General features: G+C 56.9%; 1 protein-coding gene and 1 long non-coding RNA gene across 2 annotated transcripts in view; one reads left to right on the top strand and one right to left on the bottom strand.

Moving 5' to 3' along the window:
* The window catches only part of LOC119849981 (sodium-dependent proline transporter-like), a 41030-nt gene that overhangs the window by 2240 nt on the left and 17428 nt on the right, over positions 1–21362 (bottom strand). The window contains 11 exon segments of the mRNA XM_038387512.2: positions 530–648; positions 1072–1171; positions 1571–1705; positions 2392–2504; positions 3893–4017; positions 4433–4536; positions 4834–4968; positions 7493–7631; positions 11892–11941; positions 12734–12882; positions 15110–15241. Of these exon segments, the coding sequence (XP_038243440.2) occupies positions 530–648; positions 1072–1171; positions 1571–1705; positions 2392–2504; positions 3893–4017; positions 4433–4536; positions 4834–4968; positions 7493–7631; positions 11892–11941; positions 12734–12882; positions 15110–15241 (1301 nt within the window).
* LOC122457852 lies at positions 2267–15261 on the top strand. The gene is made up of 3 exons (XR_006277525.1): positions 2267–3165; positions 13549–13560; positions 15251–15261. It is a non-coding gene; the product is annotated as an uncharacterized LOC122457852 (long non-coding RNA).

The raw sequence follows: 21362 nt of genomic DNA, 5'->3' as shown, positions 1-21362 counted from the left end.
GCAGATGCCAGCAGTGGAGAGTCCGAGCTGGGCAGCCTCCTGGAGACACTGTGATGCCAGGCTGTGAAGGGGCAGAGTGCAGGCCACTTGGCTACCAATAGCCCGGGGCCCAAACGAGGGCACAGCTCCAAATGAAACTCACCAGGTGAAATACCTGGGGGGGGGATTCTTTTGTCTCTACCCGCAGCTTCTTGATCAGAGCAGGATGGAAACAGCCTAAAGGCAGGGAATGGCCCCACTCACCAGGCTAATTACCCCAGGATCCCCCAGAGCCAGCGCCTGTGCTGAACCAGAGCAGCGTTTGTGCTGTGCAGGCTGCAGCACCGTCGAGCCTGGCATTGCCCGGGGATGCCAAGGGTGTGGCACAGGCTGGGGCACAAGGAGCCTGCACGGCCCCCAGCGGGCTGCCGGGTCAGGAAGGCCCCCGAGCAACTCAGCCCTTCAGCACTATAGTTGGCCGGGGCCTGGCGATACAGGCACTGCCCCTTGCGGGTGGCTGAGGCGCCTCTCGGGCAGGGCCGGTACCTACCAGCAGCAGGCACGGCGTGATGAACACCCAGCATGCCTTGAAGTAGAGCACCAGCTTGCTGCACCAGGGTGGGCACCGGCAGATCATGTCGACGATGTCCCGGCAGAACTGGTTCACTCCTGAGCGGGGGACAAATGGGAGTTTAAAGAGGAGAACCTCCGGTGCCATGGTCATCCCCTGCACCAGGCCTGGGGGGCATCCCCGCCACTCAGCGAGCCCGGCACTGGGCAAGCTCCACGGTTACGCAGGGGTACACCAGGGCAGGGCTTGGACGGCAGACCTCCCAGCAACAGGAGGTAGCCGGGGAGCCTGACCCTCGCCCTGCCCTCCAAGGTGGAGATAGCCAGGGTCCGGGGCTCCCTCTGCGTCCTATAGAACACCAAGCACCCTGCCGACGCTTGCACAAGGTGGAGCGGTGTTGCTGGGTGTTGTGAAGCAGCTGCCACGTTGCGCCCCAGAGGTGGCTGCATTTCCACGGTGGGGGAGGAGGAGGTTAGTCCAACGCTCTGGGATGCGCCGAGCCCCGGGTTGGGGACACTCACCATAGAAGAAGGCAATGCCGACGCACATGAAGAGGGTGATGATGATGAGACCGAAGCTGGTGCTGTAGGCGTCGATGAGGGTGAACCAGTAAATGCCGCCCTGCAAGCGACAGTGCAGCGGGCACGTGAAGACCCGGCTGGGTGCAGGCAGGGAGAGGCGCCCAGTGCCTGCCATGCTGGAGGGGCAGCCCCTGCCCCCACGGACCCGCCGTGGGGCGCTTTGCTTGCTCAGCACGTGGCCAGCTGAGCCACAGGCCCGGCACCCATCTCCAGCCCGCGTGCAGCCAGCGTCGGCCGGGGCAGAGCAGGGTGAGCACCCCCGGGGCACTGGGGGGATATAACCCGTCTGGCGGGGAAGGCGCTGCCCCTGTGCCAAGCAGGCAGTCGTCATCTCCTGCCCCGAGGCCAATGGCGTCTGTTGGCTGGAGGCAATTCGGCCCTGACAGCCGTGGGGCTACGGCCCTGCACAGGGCAGGCCGGGGGCTGAGCTCTGCCCTACCTCGGTGGTGAGCAGCAGGCCCAGCAGGTAGAAGGTGAGGCACAGCGTGCCCAGGAAGAGGGTTTTCCGTCTCCACTCGCGCAGGGCCGGGAACTCGTCCAGCACGGCCGTGGTGATGCCCTCCATGTTCCCGAACTGGGGGAGAGACGGGCGTCAGGGTCTCCCGGGCTCCTGCCCGTGGGGCACTGCCGGTCTCAGGACATGCACTCTGTGCCCTGGCACCCTGCCAAGTGCGCCCCGGGCCCCAGTGCACAGGGAGTGTCTCCAGGCCCCGGGCAGCACCCCACACATCATGTGGGGCTGAGTCCAGAGAGAGCCAGCAAAGTTCACTCCTGACTGCTTGTCCTACTCAGGGTGGCAAGGAGCCCCCCCCAGCCCCATTCCTCCAAGGAGCACCCCATGCCCCTGCCCCACAGCATGCTCCTGCCTCACCCCTTCAAGGACCACACCCTGCCCCAGCCCCTGCCCTTGCCCCACCCCTCCAAGGACCATCCCCTGCCCCCCCATAAAGGACATGACAATGTGTCCTGGCAGAGGGTGCTGACATCGTCCCCCACAAACCCAGCTCTGCCAGCGAACGACTCCCTGGCCCAGCAGGATTTGTGGATGCCGGGGTGAGCGGGGAAAGCTGCTAGACCAGGTGTCCAAGAGGCAGGTGGAGCCGACAGGTGGCCACAGAAGCTTCTGTGCGTTCCTAGGGGCCGGCGCGTCCCAGACCCACGGCCAGGAGGGCGACGCGTCTGCGCTGCAGGGAGGCGGGGGCCAGAGAGGCCAGCGGCCCCCAGCGGCGTGCGAACGAGGACCCGCCAGGTTAGACCCACCAGGGTGTCCACTCCCAGCGTGAACATCATCAGGAAGAACAGGACCGACCAGAAGGCAGAGCCAGGCAGCAGAGCAAGGGCTTCTGGGTAGGCCACAAAGGCAAGTCCAGGACCTGGCGGGAGGAGGAGAAATGGAGAACAGCCTCCCTCAGCAGCCCAGCCCAGCACGTTCTCTCCTGGCCACCATGTGTCCACCCCAGTGTCAGGATAAGGCCTTTGTCTGCAGCCGTATTGTAAGGCCTAAAGCCTTCGTCTGCTATCACCAGATAAAGAAACCGATCTTACGACGGTTAAAGAAAACGTAGTTTGATAGCGTCCTGCCTGGCAGGAACTCACTTTTCAATAGCTGGGCTATGAAATCATCATTTCCGTTGTTTTGTCATTACGGTCCCCAGTTCCCTATTGTTTATCTGTCTGGTTCGTTCATTATTTCTGTCTGGTACATAATTAATTTTGCTAGGTATAATTAATGAAGGTGGTGGGGTAGGATTGATTAGAGAATTTTGTTAGACTGTGTTAGGATTGGTTAGTAAAATTTTAGTGTAACGATTGGTTAAGGTAGAGCTAAACAGGACTCAGATTTCACTCTATCAACTGGGGTCCAAAAGGAAGTTGTTTGGGAGCCAACTCCAGGACATGGCCCCAAAGATCAGAGCGGCCAGACCTCAACACCCTGCCAATGACACCGAGCAGAAACTGGAGTCCCCCAGATGGACCTGCTCCTGACTGGCCATCCAGAAAAGTTCGTCTATCCTATTGGGAGTGCTGAGCACTGTGTGTGTGTAGCATGTGCCGTCTGTTTCGGGGGATTTTTAATAAATAGAGGTTATGTAGGATATGACCATGTAAGGCTCTTTCACTGGTAAAAGGTCCTGCAAATCTGCAGAAGTAGTATACACTCAGCGCCCTACGGCTTGGGAACGGGTGTAGGTACTTACATTGACCGGGTTAGTTACACCCAGCGCCCTACCGATTGGGTACAGGTAGGTGCTTTTCGCCTGGAGCCCTACGAACTGGGAAAAGGTGGGGTGCCCTAATGTGTGCAAGGGCGATGCCAGCGGCGGCCCCTGAAGAGAACATAAGCCCGGGCTGGGACACATATGAGAAGCGTTGGGAGTGGGGGACACGAATTTGACACTCCAGCAGTGCTCTGCCAGAACGCCCTGAGGACAGGCTGCACCCCTCACAGGGATGGGCCTGAATCATCCCCAGAGCCCCCCTGTTAAAGGCCAAGTTTTAAAAGCAGCTGCCCAAAGCAAAGCTCCTAAATCCAGGGCAAAGTGCCCGGCAAGGAGCCGCCTGACCCTCAAGGGGACAGAGTGAGGGCAGCTCCTGCTGGAGGCCCAGCTGGCTTGATCTGGAGAGGAATTGGCAGCAAGAACCTCCCCCCAACATCACTGGGGCGGGCACAGAATTGGGCTGGGGTGGGGCAGGGTGGGAGGCAGGTGCTGAGCGGGGATGGTTTCACCCAGGCAGGACAGCCAGCCGGCCCCGCCCGTACCTGAGTCAGCCACCTCCCCCACCGGCACTCTCTTCCTCCACGCCATGTGGCCCAGGACGGAGAAGATGGCGAATCCAGCGAAGAAGCTGGTGCAGCAGTTCCCGATGGCGATAACCAGGGTGTCCCTGTGGGCAGCAGAGTGGGGGAGGGGGAGGAGTTGTACAAGGAGTTGGCAGGAGCCAGGTCTGCTGCCCCCCCCCTCCCCGCCCCGGGCCCAGGATCTCTGGCACAGAGACCGTCAAGCCTCTGGGATGAGGCGTTCACACCATCAAGCAGCTCCTCATGGAGCCGAGGGGGGTGGCAGAGCTGCCGAGGAGCTGCGACCCGGTTCCCCGCCCCAGTGGTGGTAGCCTGCTGGCAGGACCTGGCATTCAGGAGCAGAAGGTCTCAAGTTCTAGCTCTGGGACAAGAGTAGAGACCAAGGTGGCTCTGGACTCAACATGGCAGCAAAGACTCCCCCGCAGCAGGTGTGCAGGGTCACTCGGACTGCGCTGCCCCAGCCCCGCCCGGCCCGGAGCGCTCCCTGGCCCGCCCGCTCACCTGATCACGTTGTTGTCGAACTTGTTGTAGGAGGCCATGGAGAGCAGCCCCCCGAAGCCAATGCCCAGCGAGTAGAAGATCTGCGAGGCAGCGTCGTTCCACACCTAGGGGGAGAGAAGCTGGTTGGGAGCCGGCTCCTTCCCCACCCCCAACATGCTCCTCGCAAGCTGCCACGTCCCGCCGACCCCACGCCCGCCGAGCGCCAAGCCCCCCCCCCACACTCTGGCTGGGCTGCAGCCATCTGCTCAGGGCCCATTGCCAAGCACCTAGTGGCTCTGCGCTCACCCCTTCCAGCCAGCCCCAGGACGACCCAACGCGCTGAAACAGCAGCAGATACCCCAAGGGGGGACATGGCGAGCGGGGGGAGTCTAAGGGGCCCATGGCGGCGGGGGGCAGGGTACCTGAGCGCTCTGTAGCCTGCTCCAGTCCGAGGAGAGGTAGAAGCGGACGCCCTCGATGGATCCCTCCAGCGTGGCTCCTCGGATGATGAGCACAATGAGGACCAGGTACGGGAATGTTGCTGTGAAATACACCACCTGCACGGCCACACCCCCAGCTGCTTATATACCCCCATCCCTGCACGGCCACACCCCCAGCTATAACACCCCCCCATCCCTGCACGGCCACACCCCCAGCTATAACACCCCCCCATCCCTGCACGGCCACACCCCCGGCTGCTTATATACCCCCATCCCTGCACGGCCACACCCCCAGCTATAACACCCCCCCATCCCTGCACGGCCACACCCCGAGCTATAACACCCCCCCATCCCTGCACGGCCACACCCCCGGCTGCTTATATACCCCCATCCCTGCACGGCCACACCCCCAGCTATAACACCCCCCATCCCTGCACGGCCACACCCCCGGCTGCTTATATACCCCCATCCCTGAACGGCCACACCCCCAGCTATAACACCCCCCATCCCTGCACGGCCACACCCCCAGCTATAACACCCCCCCATCCCTGCACGGCCACACCCCCGGCTGCTTATATACCCCCATCCCTGCACGGCCACACCCCCAGCTATAACACCCCCCCATCCCTGCACGGCCACACCCCCACTGCTTATATACCCCCATCCCTGCACGGCCACACCCCCAGCTATAACACCCCCCCATCCCTGCAAGGCCACACCCCTGGCTGCTTATATACCCCCATCCCTGCACGGGCACACCCCCGGCTGTAACACCCCCCCCATCCCTGCATGGGCACACCCCCGGCTGCTTATATACCCCCATCTCTGCACGGCCACACCCCCAGCTATAACACCCCCCCATCCCTGCACGGCCACACCCCCAGCTATAACACCCCCCCATCCCTGCATGGCCACACCCCCGGCTGCTTATATACCCCCATCCCTGAACGGGCATATCCCCAGCTGTAACACGCCCCCCCTCCCTGCACGGCCACACCCCCGGCTGTAACACCTGCCTCCATCCCTGCACAGTCACACTCCCAGCTGCTTATACCCCCCCATCCCTGGCACACTGCATTCACCAGCCCCCCATGGTGCTGACGGCATCACTGGCTGCTTACACCCCCCCCACACACACACATCATCCCTGACGTGCTGCACCCATCAGCTCCAAGGAGACACCCACACCCTGCAGTGCTGATGTCAACGGGGGGGCCCAGGCCCAGGATGGAGCATAATCCGTAGGGCCCTACCAAATTCACAGTCATAGGATTTTAAAAATAGTAAATTTTCATTATTTCAGCTATTTAAATCTGAAATCTCACGGTGGTGGAACTGTGGGGGTCCTGACCCAAAAGGGGGTTTTGGTGGGTGCTGGGGGTTGCAAGGTTATTGCAAGGGGCTTGCGGGCTTGCCACCCTTGCTTCTCAATGGCTGCTGGCAGGGTGCTACCTTCAGAGCTGGGCACCTGGCCACCAGCCGCCGCTCTCTGGCCACTCAGCTCTGAAGGCAGTGCAGCAGTAAGGGTGGCAATACCCCAACCCCCCTACAATAACCTTGTGACCCCTCCCAAAAAAACTCCCTTTTGGGTCAGGACCCCCAATTTGAGAAACTCTGGTCTCCCCCATGAAATCTGTACAGTATAGGGTAAAAGTACACAAAAGACCAGATTTCACAGCCCTAATAATACGGCATCACTCTGGCAACACCGTGGGGCAGAACCAACTGCAGGATGAACCCAGTTGGATTCAGCCTGGTGCAGCCTCCCGACAGCCAGCAGGGAGCCTGGATGGGGCTAGGAACACCACGCATAGGGCACCCAGGGGTCCTGTGAGTCTGTTCTGAGCCTTGTTGGGGTCAGAGCACGCGTGACTGACACCCCTCCCCCCATTCCATGGGCTGGTCTAGGTGCTGTGGGGCCAAGCCCTACTTCCTGGTTATTCGTTGTTCCGTGCTCTGGGGCCTTTTTCTTTGGGGGTGGGAGGAGACGAGCACTTTGCCTATCGCCTTATTTAGCTGTTTCGCCCCCCAATCGATGTGTAGTGCCCCCCCCAGTTCTGTGCAGGGCTGGGGAGCCCAGAACCCCGCCCCAGTGCAGACACCCTGGAAGGGAGATCTCAGGACATGCTGAACGGCGAAGGCGTGGATGTGGCAATATCCTTTTAACCAGAGAAGCCCCAGCCTCTCTCTAGCCCTCCCGTGGCAGATCCGCCTCTTACCCCATCTGCCCACAGGACACCTGCAGGATAGCGAGCGTCCGGGAGCCTAGCAAGAATTCATGAGACACGGCCCCAGCTCAACACCGATTAGTCCGCGCAAAGACAGTGCTATCTAATGGTCAGCGACTCAGCTCCGGGTGACCCCAATACCTCAATTCATGCCTCGGTTTCCCCATGTAAAACGGGGATCAGACCCACCTCCTTTGGGGAGCTGGGGCCGGGGACTGTGATACTCAGTCATCAAGCGCTGGTAAGAACATGCCCATCGACCAAGCTTCTGGGGGCATTGACCTCTTTAAAGGACACATACGTAGAACCCCCCCTGCCTAGCCAGCGCACGGGGTTCCCCTCCCTTCGGCTGCCGGGGGAACACGCTCCAGCAGGCCCACGCTAGCAAACCCCACGCCCTGCCCGCCACTCACCTTGCCCGAGCTGCGGATGCCCTTTAGCATGCACAGGAAGATGACAATCCAGGCGACCAACAAGCATACTGCGAGCGGCCACCTCACCGGGCCCGGGTCGTGAAGGCCGGAGCTGTGCGTGACCCCCAGCACCTGCTCGCTGCGTGGCACAAACACAAGTTAGAAACACGCGGACCCAGCCTGCACTGAACACAGGGTGTCGCCCCCCTCGACCAGAATGGTGGGAGGGCTATTGAGTGGGTGTTAAATTCTGCCTCCGTGCCCACTACCAGATCCCTTTGCCCTCTCCTGGCTTCATACCTGCCTCCTACTTTGGCAACAGCTTCCCACCCACCAGCCAGTCCCCTCCTGCCCATGACACAGGCCTACATCGGGTATGCTGGTCCCGCTACCCCCTCCAGCCAGTTTGCCAGCACTGGGTCTCTAGCGGCTTGGTCTCCATGTGAGCTGTTGAGGGTGACACTGACCACACAGAGCCATGGCAGTATTGCAGGGGATGCTTCCTCCAAACCCAGCCTGGAGAGGAGCTTATGGCTTCAACCCCAACCCCAACCACCACGATAGTGGCTATTCTCTTGTGCATTGGCGGGTGGTGGTGGTCGGGGACTCTCTCCTCCGGGGGACTGAGTCATCTATCTGCCGCCCTGACCGGGAAAACCGAGAAGTCTGCTGCTTGCCAGGGGCTAAGATTCGTGATGTGACGGAGAGACTGCCGAGACTCATCAAGCCCTCGGATCGCTACCCCTTCCTGCTTCTCCACGTGGGCACCAATGATACTGCCAAGAATGACCTTGAGCGGATCACTGCGGACTACGTGGCTCTGGGAAGAAGGATAAAGGAGTTGGAGGCGCAAGTGGTGTTCTCGTCCATCCTCCCCGTGGAAGGAAAAGGCCTGGGTAGGGACCGTCGAATCGTGGAGGTCAACGAATGGCTACGCAGGTGGTGTCGGAGAGAAGGCTTTGGATTCTTTGACCATGGGATGGTGTTCCATGAAGGAGGAGTGCTGGGCAGAGACGGGCTCCATCTTACGAAGAGAGGGAAGAACATCTTTGCCAGCAGGCTGGCTAACCTAGTGAGGAGGGCTTTAAACTAGGTTCACCGGAGGAAGGAGACCAAAGCCCTGAGGTAAGTGGGAAAGCGGGATACCGGGAGGAAGCACAGGCAGGAAGGTCTGTGAGGGGAGGGCTCCTGCCTCATACTGGGAATGAGGGGCGATCAACAGGTTATCTCAAGTGCTTATATACAAATGCACAAAGCCTTGGAAACAAGCAGGGAGAACTGGAGGTCCTGGTGATGTCAAGGAATTATGACGTGATTGGAATAACAGAGACTTGGTGGGATAACTCACATGACTGGAGTACCGTCATGGATGGTTATAAACTGTTCAGGAAGGACAGGCAGGGCAGAAAAGGTGGGGGAGTAGCACTGTATGTAAGGGAGCAGTATGACTGCTCAGAGCTCCGGTACGAAACTGTGGAAAAACCTGAGTGTCTCTGGATTAAGTTTAGAAGTGTGTGCAACAAGAGTGATGTCATGGTGGGAGTCTGCTATAGACCACCGGACCAGGGGGATGAGGTGGATGAGGCTTTCTTCCGGCAACTCACGGAAGCTACTAGATCGCATGCCCTGATTCTCATGGGTGACTTTAATTTTCCTGATATCTGCTGGGAGAGCAATACAGCGGTGCATAGACAATCCAGGAAGTTTTTGGAAAGCGTAGGGGACAATTTCCTGGTGCAAGTGCTAGGGGAGCCAACTAGGGGGAGCGCTTTTCTTGACCTGCTGCTCACAAACCGGGTAGAATTAGTGGGGGAAGCAAAAGTGGATGGGAATCTGGGAGGCAGTGACCATGAGTTGGTTGAGTTCAGGATCCTGACGCAGGGAAGAAAGGTAAGCAGCAGGATACGGACCCTGGACTTCAGGAAAGCAGACTTTGACTCCCTCAGGGAACAGATGGCCAGGATCCCCTGGGGGACTAACATGAAAGGGAAGGGAGTCCAGGAGAGCTGGCTGTATTTCAAGGAATCCCTGTTGAGGTTACAGGGACAAACCATCCCGATGAGTCGAAAGAATAGTAAATATGGCAGGCGACCAGCTTGGCTTAATGGTGAAATCCTAGCGGATCTTAAACATAAAAAAGAAGCTTACAAGAAGTGGAAGGTTGGACATATGACCAGGGAAGAGTATAAAAATATTGCTCGGGCATGTAGGAAAGATATCAGGAGGGCCAAATCGCACCTGGAGCTGCAGCTAGCAAGAGATGTCAAGAGTAACAAGAAGGGTTTCTTCAGGTATGTTGGCAACAAGAAGAAAGCCAAGGAAAGTGTGGGCCCCTTACTGAATGAGGGAGGCAAGCTAGTGACAGAGGATGTGGAAAAAGCTAATGTACTCAATGCTTTTTTTGCCTCTGTATTCACTAACAAGGTCAGCTCCCAGACTGCTGTGCTGGGCATCACAAAATGGGGAAGAGATGGCCAGCCCTCTGTAGAGATAGAGGTGGTTAGGGACTATTTAGAAAAGCTGGACGTGCACAAGTCCATGGGGCCGGACGAATTGCATCCGAGAGTGCTGAGGGAATTGGCGGCTGTGATTGCAGAGCCCTTGGCCATTATCTTTGAAAACTCGTGGCGAACGGGGGAAGTCCCGGATGACTGGAAAAAGGCTAATGTAGTGCCCATCTTTAAAAAAGGGAAGAAGGAGGATCCTGGGAACTACAGGCCGGTCAGCCTCACCTCAGTCCCTGGAAAAATCATGGAGCAGGTCCTCAAAGAATCAATCCTGAAGCACTTAGAGGAGAGGAAAGTGATCAGGAACAGTCAGCATGGATTCACCAAGGGAAGGTCATGCCTGACTAATCTAATCGCCTTTTATGATGAGATTACTGGTTCTGTGGATGAAGGGAAAGCAGTGGATGTATTGTTTCTTGACTTTAGCAAAGCTTTTGACACTGTCTCCCACAGCATTCTTGTCAGCAAGTTAAGGAAGTATGGGCTGGATGAATGCACTATAAGGTGGGGAGAAAGCTGGCTAGATTGTCGGGCTCAACGGGTAGTGATCAATGGCTCCATGTCTAGTTGGCAGCCGGTGTCAAGTGGAGTGCCCCAGGGGTCGGTCCTGGGGCCCATTTTGTTCAATATCTTCATAAATGATCTGGAGGATGGTGTGGATTGCACTCTCAGCAAATTTGCGGATGATACTAAACTGGGAGGAGTGGTAGATACGCTGGAGGGGAGGGATAGGATACAGAAGGACCTAGACAAATTGGAAGATTGGGCCAAAAGAAATCTAATGAGGTTCAATAAGGATAAGTGCAGGGTCCTGCACTTAGGATGGAAGAATCCAATGCACCGCTACAGACTAGGGACCGAATGGCTCGGCAGCAGTTCTGCGGAAAAGGACCTAGGGGTGACAGTGGACGAGAAGCTGGATATGAGTCAGCAGTGTGCCCTTGTTGCCAAGAAGGCCAATGGCATTTTGGGATGTATAAGTAGGGGCATAGCGAGCAGATCGAGGGACGTGATCGTTCCCCTCTATTCGACACTGGTGAGGCCTCATCTGGAGTACTGTGTCCAGTTTTGGGCCCCACACTACAAGAAGGATGTGGATAAATTGGAAAGAGTACAGCGAAGGGCAACAAAAATGATTAGGGGTCTAGAGCACATGACTTACGAGGAGAGGCTGAGGGAGCTGGGATTGTTTAGTCTGCAGAAGAGAAGAATGAGGGGGGATTTGATAGCTGCTTTCAACTACCTGAAAGGGGGTTTCAAAGAGGATGGCTCTAGACTGTTCTCAATGGTAGCAGATGACAGAACGAGGAGTAATGGTCTCAAGTTGCAATGGGGGAGGTTTAGATTGGATATTAGGAAAAACTTTTTCACTAAGAGGGTGGTGAAACACTGGAATGCGTTACCTAGGGAGGTGGTAGAATCTCCTTCCTTAGAGGTTTTTAAGGTCAGGCTTGACAAAGCCCTGGCTAGGATGATTTAACTGGGACTTGGTCCTGCTTTGAGCAGGGGGTTGGACTAGATGACCTTCTGGGGTCCCTTCCAACCCTGATATTCTATGATTCTATGATTCTATGATTGTGCACCCTGTGGCAGCGAGTTCCATAGCTCCACGCAGGGGGATTCCCTTGATGCAACTGTTTTTCCTGCCATGGAGTCCTGGACCCTCATCCCAGCACCCCACCGACTGCAGCACCCCCTGGTGCCGAGAGCGGAGCTGGCAGAGGCATTCCCCGAGTGAGCAGAGGTGGGCAAGGCTCCCAGCCGATTGGGTTCAGGCTCCCGCAGGAGCACAGGGGCTCCATGACTGAGAGGGAGAGCGCCAGGCAGGCTGCGACCTGCGGGAAGGGCGGCGAATCAGTCTCGAACACAAACACTGTAATGCAGCCACTCACTTCCAGAAGGCCTCGCTGGCACTGAACCGGCTGGAGTTTTCCGATGCGTTCTGCAAGACAGAGCGGGCTGGTCACAGGCTCCGCCACGCTACGCCAGCTGCCCCCAGGCAGAAGCTTCCTCCCCTGCCAAACTCCCTGTTCCTTGTCCCACAGCTCAGAGAGGCAGGCTCCCCAGAGCGCTCGCTGCTCCCAGCAGCCATGGCCATTTGTCCCCGCAAGTCCTGCTCGCTGCTGCACACACAGGGCCAATGCAACACCTGTTGGAAGCTCTCTGTGGGCACTGGATCAGGCCCAGGGTTTGCTAAAGGACTCATCCGTGGCCTCTTGGTTTGGCCTCTGCCCTGCATATCGCAGCCTGCTCCTCCTCTTCCTTCACCCGCCCCGGGGCTGAGGAGGAGCCGAGTGTGGGAGGGGCCCGCTGGGCTGGAGACCCCCTCTGGCCAGGTGGGGAACAGGGCTGAGTAGCTCCTGTAGGCGGTTCCATCTCCTTCGTAGCCAGGAGCCAGCCTGCACCACAGGGTGGGGTCCCTGCAGGATGCTGCTTGTGGGGGGGAGGGATGTCATATGCACCTCCCCAAATGGCAACAGACCCCAGAGGGAATGGCAACATCCTCACACTATGGCTGGCCAGCCCCATCTCCTACAGTAGCCGTACCCTGTACCCGTAACAGCCTCACATACAGAAGCCCTGGCTGGCCCGGAGAGATGTCCCCTCCTAGCCCATCCACAGCAGCATGAGGAGCAGCTGAGTGTTTTAAGCAGTGCCAGGCCAAGCTGCCCAGTTGAGGGAAATAACCCGGCCAGCCGCACTGGAGTGGCCGTCTGGGAGGGAGGAGACAGACCTGGCAGAGGGGGGCGTTCCGCAGAGCATCGCAAGACCAGGGCAGGGGGCTCTGGAAGGACATGCCCAGGTAGTAGAAAGTCCAGGCGATGATGACGTTGTAATAGAGCGACACCAGCGAGGAGACGAGCAGCATGCCCACGCCGATCCCTGCAGGGAAGGGAGGGAGGAAGGTGCAGCTGCTGAGGAGACACCAGCCCTGCTTGCTCACACCCCCTGCGAGCATTGGCAGGGATCGAAGCTGGGCCCTTCAGCATTCACAGCCGGCACGTCTGCTCCTCGTGAACGCACGTAGTGCCACTGGGCCCCCGTCGCTAAGCCGAGCCCCCAGGAGAGAGATGGCTGCTGCCCCCAAGTGCTCACACTTCAATCATGAGACAACAGGTGGATGGAGACAGGGGAGTGATGCCACGAGGCCAAGCGTCTGAGCTGCACTAATGATGGCGAGGTGTGTGCATGCGTGGGGCACTGGTCATTGACCGCTGCCAACGACAGGAGACGGCACATGCTGCAGGGAGCACCCCTTATACCACGGCAAGGTCGGCAGGCTGGGCCCCGCTGCGCTAGGTGCTGGCCAGACACGTACCAGCACGTCTCCTAGGCTGCTGAGAGGGAGCGAAAGAGAAGCAGGCAGAGCGGCACGCAGCGGATCTCGGTGTCCCACGCCAGCACTGGCATGGGAGGCTGGGAGAAGACACCTCTGCAGCTACCGAGTGCTCAGATCCGAACACAGCACGGAGAACTCGCTGCATGCGGGAACTAGATGAGGCCCACCGCAGCAATTGGTCCCCCCAGTTCTCCCCAGCGAGTCTGCAGGCTCTGGGCCCAGTGATCTCACAGCCCCATCCATCTCTTGTCAGGAGGTTCAGCCCATCAGCCCACATCCCCTTCCTTTCTCCATCCCCCTCACTGGCTGGTGCCTTTGCGTCTCATCCAAATCTCTCCTCCCCAGACAGGCTTCCTGCCCTCACACAGACCAGGTGTGTCCAGCACTGCCCGCTACAGAGCCCGTTGGGACTAGGGACAGCCCAGCATCCTGCTCAGACAGGTCTGCTCAGGCTGACAACCCGCACTGCCATTGGCTTAGCCAGTGCACAGGGTGATCTGCCTGCTCCTGGGACAGAGCAGGAAGCTCTAGGGCCTGAACCCCCCAGGAGGGGCAGTAGAGAGGGAGCAGGGGACACACACTGCTGAGCTCAGGCAGTTTGAGTGGTGCTGGGCATCCTTCCCTCACATGCTTGCACTGAATGGCGTGGGGCTGGAGCAAGGACCTGCTGCCCAGTGGGTTCCTTTGGTGTATCATAGAATCTCAGGGTTGAAAGGGACCTCAGGAGGTCATCTCGTCCAACCCCCTGCTCAAAGCAGGACCAATCCCCAATTTTTGCCCCACATCCCTAAATGGCCCCCTCAAGGATTGAACTCACAACCCTGGATGGTTGAGGAGAGGATTGAGAGAGAGTTTTGTTTCGTGGGTTTGGAGCGTTCTCATGCTCCCCCACCCCCCCGCACTCCCCAGGGTCTGGCCGAGCTGGAGAGAGTCGACAGCCTGGCTGAGCACCACAGCTCTGCTTGGGAGCCATCCGCGGCAGAGAACACTGATGGCGCCGAGATCTACTTTACAGCCATTAGAGCAGGAAGGAGGCTCTTGCGGCTAATGCACAGGGCAGGAAGTCAGGAAACCGGGCTCTGTGCCAGCCCTGCCAGTCACTTGTGGGACCTGACGTTCCCAGGTGCCCATAGTCCTGTGGATTTCAGTGAGGGCTGCAGCGCTGGGTGCATCTGGGAGGTCCAGCCAGGCCATTGGCCTCTCTGGGAAATGGAGACAACAGACGCTCCTCCCAGGGAGCCATGAGGGCAGATTCTTTAGTGCTTTGAAATCCTCTGGGGACAGGGAGGAAAGGCTGGGTTTTGTGTTACAGCCTATGGGGAAGGCTGGTCGGAGCTGGGCGTCTTGGAGAGGGCTGCGGTGAGGAGAGGGCGCTGACCTTGCAGAGCAGCTCAAGGAGGCATTTCCGGGCGCTTGCGACAGTGCGGAGACAGCAGGGGGAGTGGATAAACCTAGCCCAGAGAGGCTGTGCTGAGGGACGTGGTCAGATAAGGGATGGGGGTGGAGCTCTGCCAGGCCTGGAAGAGGCAGACAGGCTGTTTGAACTGGACTCGGTGGAGGAGCAGGACTGGAGGAGGGATTGAGAGCAGGAGGTGATGTGGTCAGAGCGAGAGGCAGAGGACTTTGTCCCTGTGGTTGATGGGTGACAGAGAAGGGGACTGTGTGTCCAGGGGCCAGAAGTGGGGGGGGGAAGTAAGACGTATGGCAGCTGCCTCTCCCTACGCCCTGCTCGCTCGGGGGAGTGGGACACTGCGCCAGGCACAGACTCACCTTTCAGCAGGGGGCAGCACTTCCAGACGGTGATGGGCCCTGCAGCTCCGTACTGGCCCAGGCTGAGCTCCAGCAGGAAGAGGGGCAGGCCGGTGAAGAGCAGCATGACGAAGTAGGGGATCAGGAACACCCCTGAGGAAGAGGGGGCAGACACGGTTAGCAAGGGACTGGGACAGAACGAGGCAAGAACTCGGATACTCAGCCACAGGGAAGGGACAGGGCAGAGACCTTGGCTCTCAGGAGCCCACAGCTGGTGGGACTGCCAGCGGCCAGAGCAGAACAGGCCTGACCGCAACACCCTGACAGCCAGGTTGGGGCTGGGAAACCTAGTGCAGAGACAGCACGTTCAGCTCCAGCGGCTGGCGACGTCGGCACAGGGTGTGTTCCTGCTTTACCCCTCACACAGAAGGGACATTTGACGCAGGGACAGAACCTTTATCGCCCACAAGAGGGCAGCAAAAAACACAACACCGCGGCGGGTTTTTAGAACCCAGATGGCGTTTGCAGCCCTGGAAGCCAGAAACTTTTTTGACTTGTTAAGTCAAATCAATTGTATCTGGAATCGAAAGAGTTGACACAATTATAGGCTCCTGCGATGTTATCATTAAAGTCTTCCCTTGGGCTATAAGCACACAGACCCTGACAGGTATCAGCTAAATCACTCCAGGTGCTTTAGGGAACAGAAACCACAACTTTAGACTCCCGCAAAAGACCCAGACCTTCAGGTGAGCTAACCTAGGTCCCTAGCAGCGGTTCCACTATTCAGATGTTGGACACACACATATTGCTCCGTACACATAGGTCTGACATATTCCATCCAGGAGAACACACAGAGCTTTTCTGTGCTTGTCCACCCAATTCCCACCCATGATGTCCCATTTTTAAAGGGACAGTCCCGTTTTGGGGGACTTTTTCTTATATAGGCACCTATTACCCCCGCACCCCCTGTCCTGTTTTTTCCCAGTTGCTATCTGGTCACCCTACCCATGTTGGGCCATTCCAGCCAGCCACATAAAAGGCAATGACATCCCATCACGTGTACTATCATTCATTGACCTGACACACTTCGGAGACCCATATAGGAAAAAGGTCTAGCCACTCTTATGGTTTCCTAACACAATGCATCCGATGAAGTGAGCTGTAGCTCATGAAAGCTTATGCTCTAATAAATTTGTTAGTCTCTAAGGTGCCACAAGTCCTCCTTTTCTTTTTGCGAATACAGACTAACACGGCTGCTACTCTGAAACCTAACACAAACCTGTCACCAGCACAAGCTCCCCAGTTCAGTACAGTCCTCCAGAGCCCGAATGCAGAGAACTTATTTACTAAACCAGCGGCAGTACTAATGCTCCACACCAGTCATCTTCTGGAAGATGCTACATAAACGGTGTCTTCAGAGAGCCTGGAGAGACATCTTGTGGTGAACACACATGCTTGTGAGCATAGCAGGTTAAAATACGGATGCGGTCCAAGTATTTCCCCCTGTATCGCGGGTTGGTTAGGGCTGTGTCTACACGCCAAGGTGCTGGCAGTGAAGAGTTTGGTTTTCACTCCTGAGGGAATTCTGCACCCCAAAATTTAAAATTCTGTGCCAAAAATTTAAAATTCGGTGCACAATATATTAAAATTCTGCAAATTTTATTTGTCAATAAATAAATGTGGCTCCAGTATGGCAGTGGGGAGCACAGGCCACTGGCTGAATGGAGGTGGGAGATCACCCTGAAGCCCCCACCTCCCCCAATACAGGGACTCGGTTGGGAGGCTGCACCTGACCCTGACACAGCATAAGGGTTGGGCCTACCCCAGAAACTCCCCAGGGCCCTGCCTCCCTGCGCCAGGTGCACCAGGTGTAGGGGGGCAGGCTCAGCTCAGCAGGATCCAAGTGAGGAGGGGCTTAGTGCTGGGGGATCTAGGTGTGGGGTGAGAGGTTTCTGTGTGGGGCAGTCTGGGGGCAGGCAGCTCAGTGGGAGATCTGAATGCACAGGGGCTCGTTGGGGGATTCTGGGTGCGGGGTCAATGGGACTCTGCAGGGGATCCAGGTGAAGGTGGTTGGGGCTCAGGAGGGGGGGCTGGGTGTGGTCCGGGTGCTGAGAGAGTGCGGCTTGATGGAGTGCAGCTGGTAGGGGTTCAGTGGTGTGGAGGTCTGGGTGCGGGGGGCTCATCGGAGGGGGACCAGGTGTAGGAGGGTGGGGCTTGTCAGGGCGAGGGTTCGATGGGCCTGCTCAGCAGAGGAGCCTCAGCTGCTGCCGAGGGAACACTGCATGCCAGGCTCCTGATTCCCCCGTGACTCCCCTATCCCCTTTTCTTCTCCATTCCCCTTCCCTCATTCCCACTTTCTCCTCCCGCTGCCCTATACCACCCCCTTTCTTCCCCACTGCCTCTTCCCCCTACTCCCCCTTCCCTCATTTCCCCCACCTCACCTTACCCAGCCCCACTGCTGGCACTCCTTGCTGCACAGAAAACAGCAAGGCTCCCAGCACACAGAAGGGAGCATGGCTGGCACTAGGACCCAGGAGGCTGCATTTAGGTGCAAATTAGTCAGCAGAGCCAAGACACAGCCTCTTTCAGCTGGGCATGTAATCCCGTGTGCACCCCCAGACCTCGCCTCTGTTTGGAGGGGGGCAACCCCCCCCAAACTGAACATATGGTCGCCCCCTGCCCCTCCACCCGCAGCTTCCCTGCCATTTTCTGCAGGGAAACAGGAAATCTGCGGGGGAGGGAGGGAGTGGCATTTTCTGTGGGCGCAGTGATGCAGAATCCCCTCAGTGCAGTTTTATCTCCTCCTGATAGAGCCCCCCCAGGACTTTGCAAGCGGACCAAGACTTTAGACAGACTGAAGTGGCCCTGCTTGCAAGAGGAAGGGTTGACACAGGTGCTTCGGCCAGTGTCACAGACTCATGGAAACGGAACAGTAGGAGAGACCGTGAGAGGTTGCCTAGTGCAGCAGTTCTCAAACTATGGGTCAGGACCCCGTTTTAATGGGGTTTCCAGAGCCAGCATTGGACTTGCTGGGACCCGGGACTGAAGCTGAAGCCCAAGCTCCATCCCCGCCCGGGGCTGCGGGGTTCGGGCTCCGGCCCCCTCTCCCCAGGGTCACGTAGTAACTTTGTTGTCAGAAGGGGGTCGCGGGGCAATGAAGTTTGAGAACCGCTGGCCTAGTGCGGCCCCTGCGCTGAAGCAAGGCCAAGTATGCCTAGACTTTGTGCAGGAGGCCAGACTAGATGGCCCCAATGGTCCCTTCAGTCTAGGAACAGGGCATTCATGCTGCCGCAAGAGGTGTGGTTAAAAGTCTACACAGAACACCTCTCCGGAGAAAGCATTAGCAGCACAGATGCTCACGTGCTTCCGATCTGCACAGCGGTGGATAAAGCCAAGTGTCTTCCACAATAGGGTCTTCATCTTGCCCTGCAAGGGAGTGCCATGGGCGGGCTCAGAGCCGTGAGCCTCTCCATTCTCATTGCTAACTCCCTTTCTTAGCTCTCTTGCGCTCCTCTCTCTGGCCTCTGCGACTCTCACTGATCGTGCTGGGGTGGAAATCTCCTTCCTTCTGTTGCTCTGCCCATACCACTCCCCTGGCTTCCCTTCCCCTCCTCCCCCACACCTCATTGTGACTCTGTCTGCCCTTAGGGCCCACCATACCTCCACTCATTGTGGAAGGGCGGGGAATGGGGCCACTGGAACTGGATACGGCACACGAGGGTTAACTCCCTCCTCCGGCAGAGAGAGGGGAGAGGGATCAGGCACCTCCAGCAGCCCAGCACCCCTCTCTTCCAACAGACACTATGTTTGGTTTAGAAGAGCGCTACCTGCTCACTTCACAAGACTGCTCTCCCAGAGGTACCCTGAGGTTCCTTTGGAGATCTCCCCAGCCAAGCAGTGCCCAGGATCGACCCTGCCTAGCTTTTAAGGCCGCAGGAGATCACAGCCCAACGTTTCATGCAGACAATCTGAACAGAAGGCCTGGATGCAGTGTTGCTGTAGCCGTGTTGGTCCCAGGATACTAGAGACAAGATGGGGGAAGGACATCTGTTATTGGACCAGCTTCGGTTGGTGAGAGAGAGAAGCTTTCAAGAGCCACAGAGAAGAGCTCTGTGTAAGCTCAAAAGCTGGTCTCGCTCACAAACAGAAGTGGGTCCAATCAGAGAGAATACCTCCCCCACTTTGACAGGTTTCAGAGTAGCAGCCGTGTTAGTCTGTATTCGCAAAAAGAAAAGGGGTACTTGTGGCACCTTAGAGACTAACAAATTTATTAGAGCATAAGCTTGAAGTGAGCTGTAGCTCACGAAAGCCTATGCTCTAATAAATTTGTTAGTCTCCAAGGTGCCACAAGTACTCCTTTTCTTTTTCCCCACTTTGGTCTCTCTCTTTGCAATGGGCCTGTCCATTCCGAACGATCATAGATCGTTCATAGATCATAGATCATTTCAGTAGGCAAGCGCTCACTCACACTCAGGACCTGCTCGGCTAGCCGAAACCTGCAGCTCTCAGGTGCCCAAGGAAAGCTTGATCAGACCTGATCCAGTTAGGAGACTCAATTCAAGCTCCTCCCATACCAGCCAGCCAGCACTGGTTTCCCCTCTGTACTGTGTGCATTGCAAAGGGGATTAGCCCTGCTCTGCAGGGAATCTTGCACCATGAGGTAATCTCCAGAACCTCCCTTAGCAGTCACTAGGGGCTCCCCAAGGGCATGGCTAATTACCCAGGCGGGCTGGATTGCTTCTTTTAAAGCTGGAGAAGAGGTCAGGCAAGAACCCCACAAAGGGGCCTTAACACACTTTGAACTTGTGTCAGGCCATGAAGGCTACCTCCAAGAGCGAATATGTGCTGGAAAGCCCAGGTTGGTCAGTACATGCCACAGCGGCAGCAAGAACAAATTAACTGTGCCCCCCATGAAGCAAAAACCTCACTGCTTGGAAATAGCTGAAAGATTCCAGCTCGATAGGGCTGCCCTGGGATAACATCTCTGGGGCACGTGTCTCACAGTACCTCAGATGTGTTGCTCTTGCACAGATCTGCTCATTCAAGAGTCAGAGTTGAGCTCAGAGGCCTGACTCAAGGCCCAGCAGCCTTGACTAGTACGTGGTAACCTTTCATTCCAAAGCCGCCATGCAAGACTCTCCAGATTTGGGGATCCATTTAGGGCTGTAAAGACATAGCCCCAGTTCATAAAGTTAATTACCAAGTCCCCAAAACATCGCTTTCTGAAAACGTATAGATAGTCTGCCAGGAGTAAGCCAAAAAGAAAAGGAGTACTTGTGGCACCGTTAGTCTCTAAGGTGCCAAAAGGAGTAAGCCAGACTCCAGCCTGCCCAGGCCAATAAAATGTAATCAGGGCTTTTGATACTGTCTCACATGACCTCTTCATAAACAAACTAGAGAAATACAACCTAGATGGAGCTACTAGAAGGTGGGTGCATAACTGGCTGGAAAACCATTCCCAGAGAGTAATTATCAATGGTTCACAGTAATGCTGGAAGAGCATAACGAGCGGGTCCCACAGGGATCAGTTCTGGGTCTGGTTCTGTTCAGTATCTTCATCAGTGATTTAGATAATGGCATAGAGAGTGCACTTATAAAGTCTGTGGACAATACCAAGCAGGGAGGGGTTGCAAGTGCTTTGGAGGATAGGATTAAAATTCAAAATGATCTGGATAAACTGGAGAAATGGTCTGAAGTAAATAGGATGAAATTCAATAAGGACAAATGCAAAGTACTCCAATTTGGAAGGATCCATCAGTTGCACACATACAAAATGGGAAATGACTGCCTAGGAAGGAGCACTGCTGGGGGTCTGGGGGTCATAGTAGACCACAAGCTCAATATGAGTCAGCAGTGTAAAGCTGTTGCAAAAAAAAAAAAATGGCAAACATCCATCTGGGATGATTGAAAAAACTGGGTTTGTTTAGTCTGGAGAAGAGAAGACTGAGAGGAGACACGATAACTGCTCAGCACCTCTGAGGAGTAGCGGTGGGAACAGAACCCAGGTGTCCTGACTCAGTCAGAGCCCTCCCCAAAGGCCATGCCACCACCTGCAAGTGGCCCTGCAAAAGTGCTGGTTATTAGACAAACACTGCTCCATGCAAACAGCACCATCCATTCGGAGCAGCACTCCTTTCGCCTGGGACTCGGCAGATACTGTCTTTGCTCACCACCAGCTTCCCAGCACCTGATGGATCCAGGGATTAGTTCCAAAGTAAGAGGGGTGTGATCATGTGACCCCAAGGCAGATGCTCCCCAGTGAAGGGATCAGTTA

The sequence above is a fragment of the Dermochelys coriacea genome, chromosome 1 (genome assembly GCF_009764565.3).
Source record: "Dermochelys coriacea isolate rDerCor1 chromosome 1, rDerCor1.pri.v4, whole genome shotgun sequence".
Classification (NCBI taxonomy): domain Eukaryota; kingdom Metazoa; phylum Chordata; order Testudines; family Dermochelyidae; genus Dermochelys; species Dermochelys coriacea.
The sequence above is the reverse complement of the archived record's forward strand: the minus strand, read 5'-3'. Positions and strand labels throughout refer to the sequence as shown.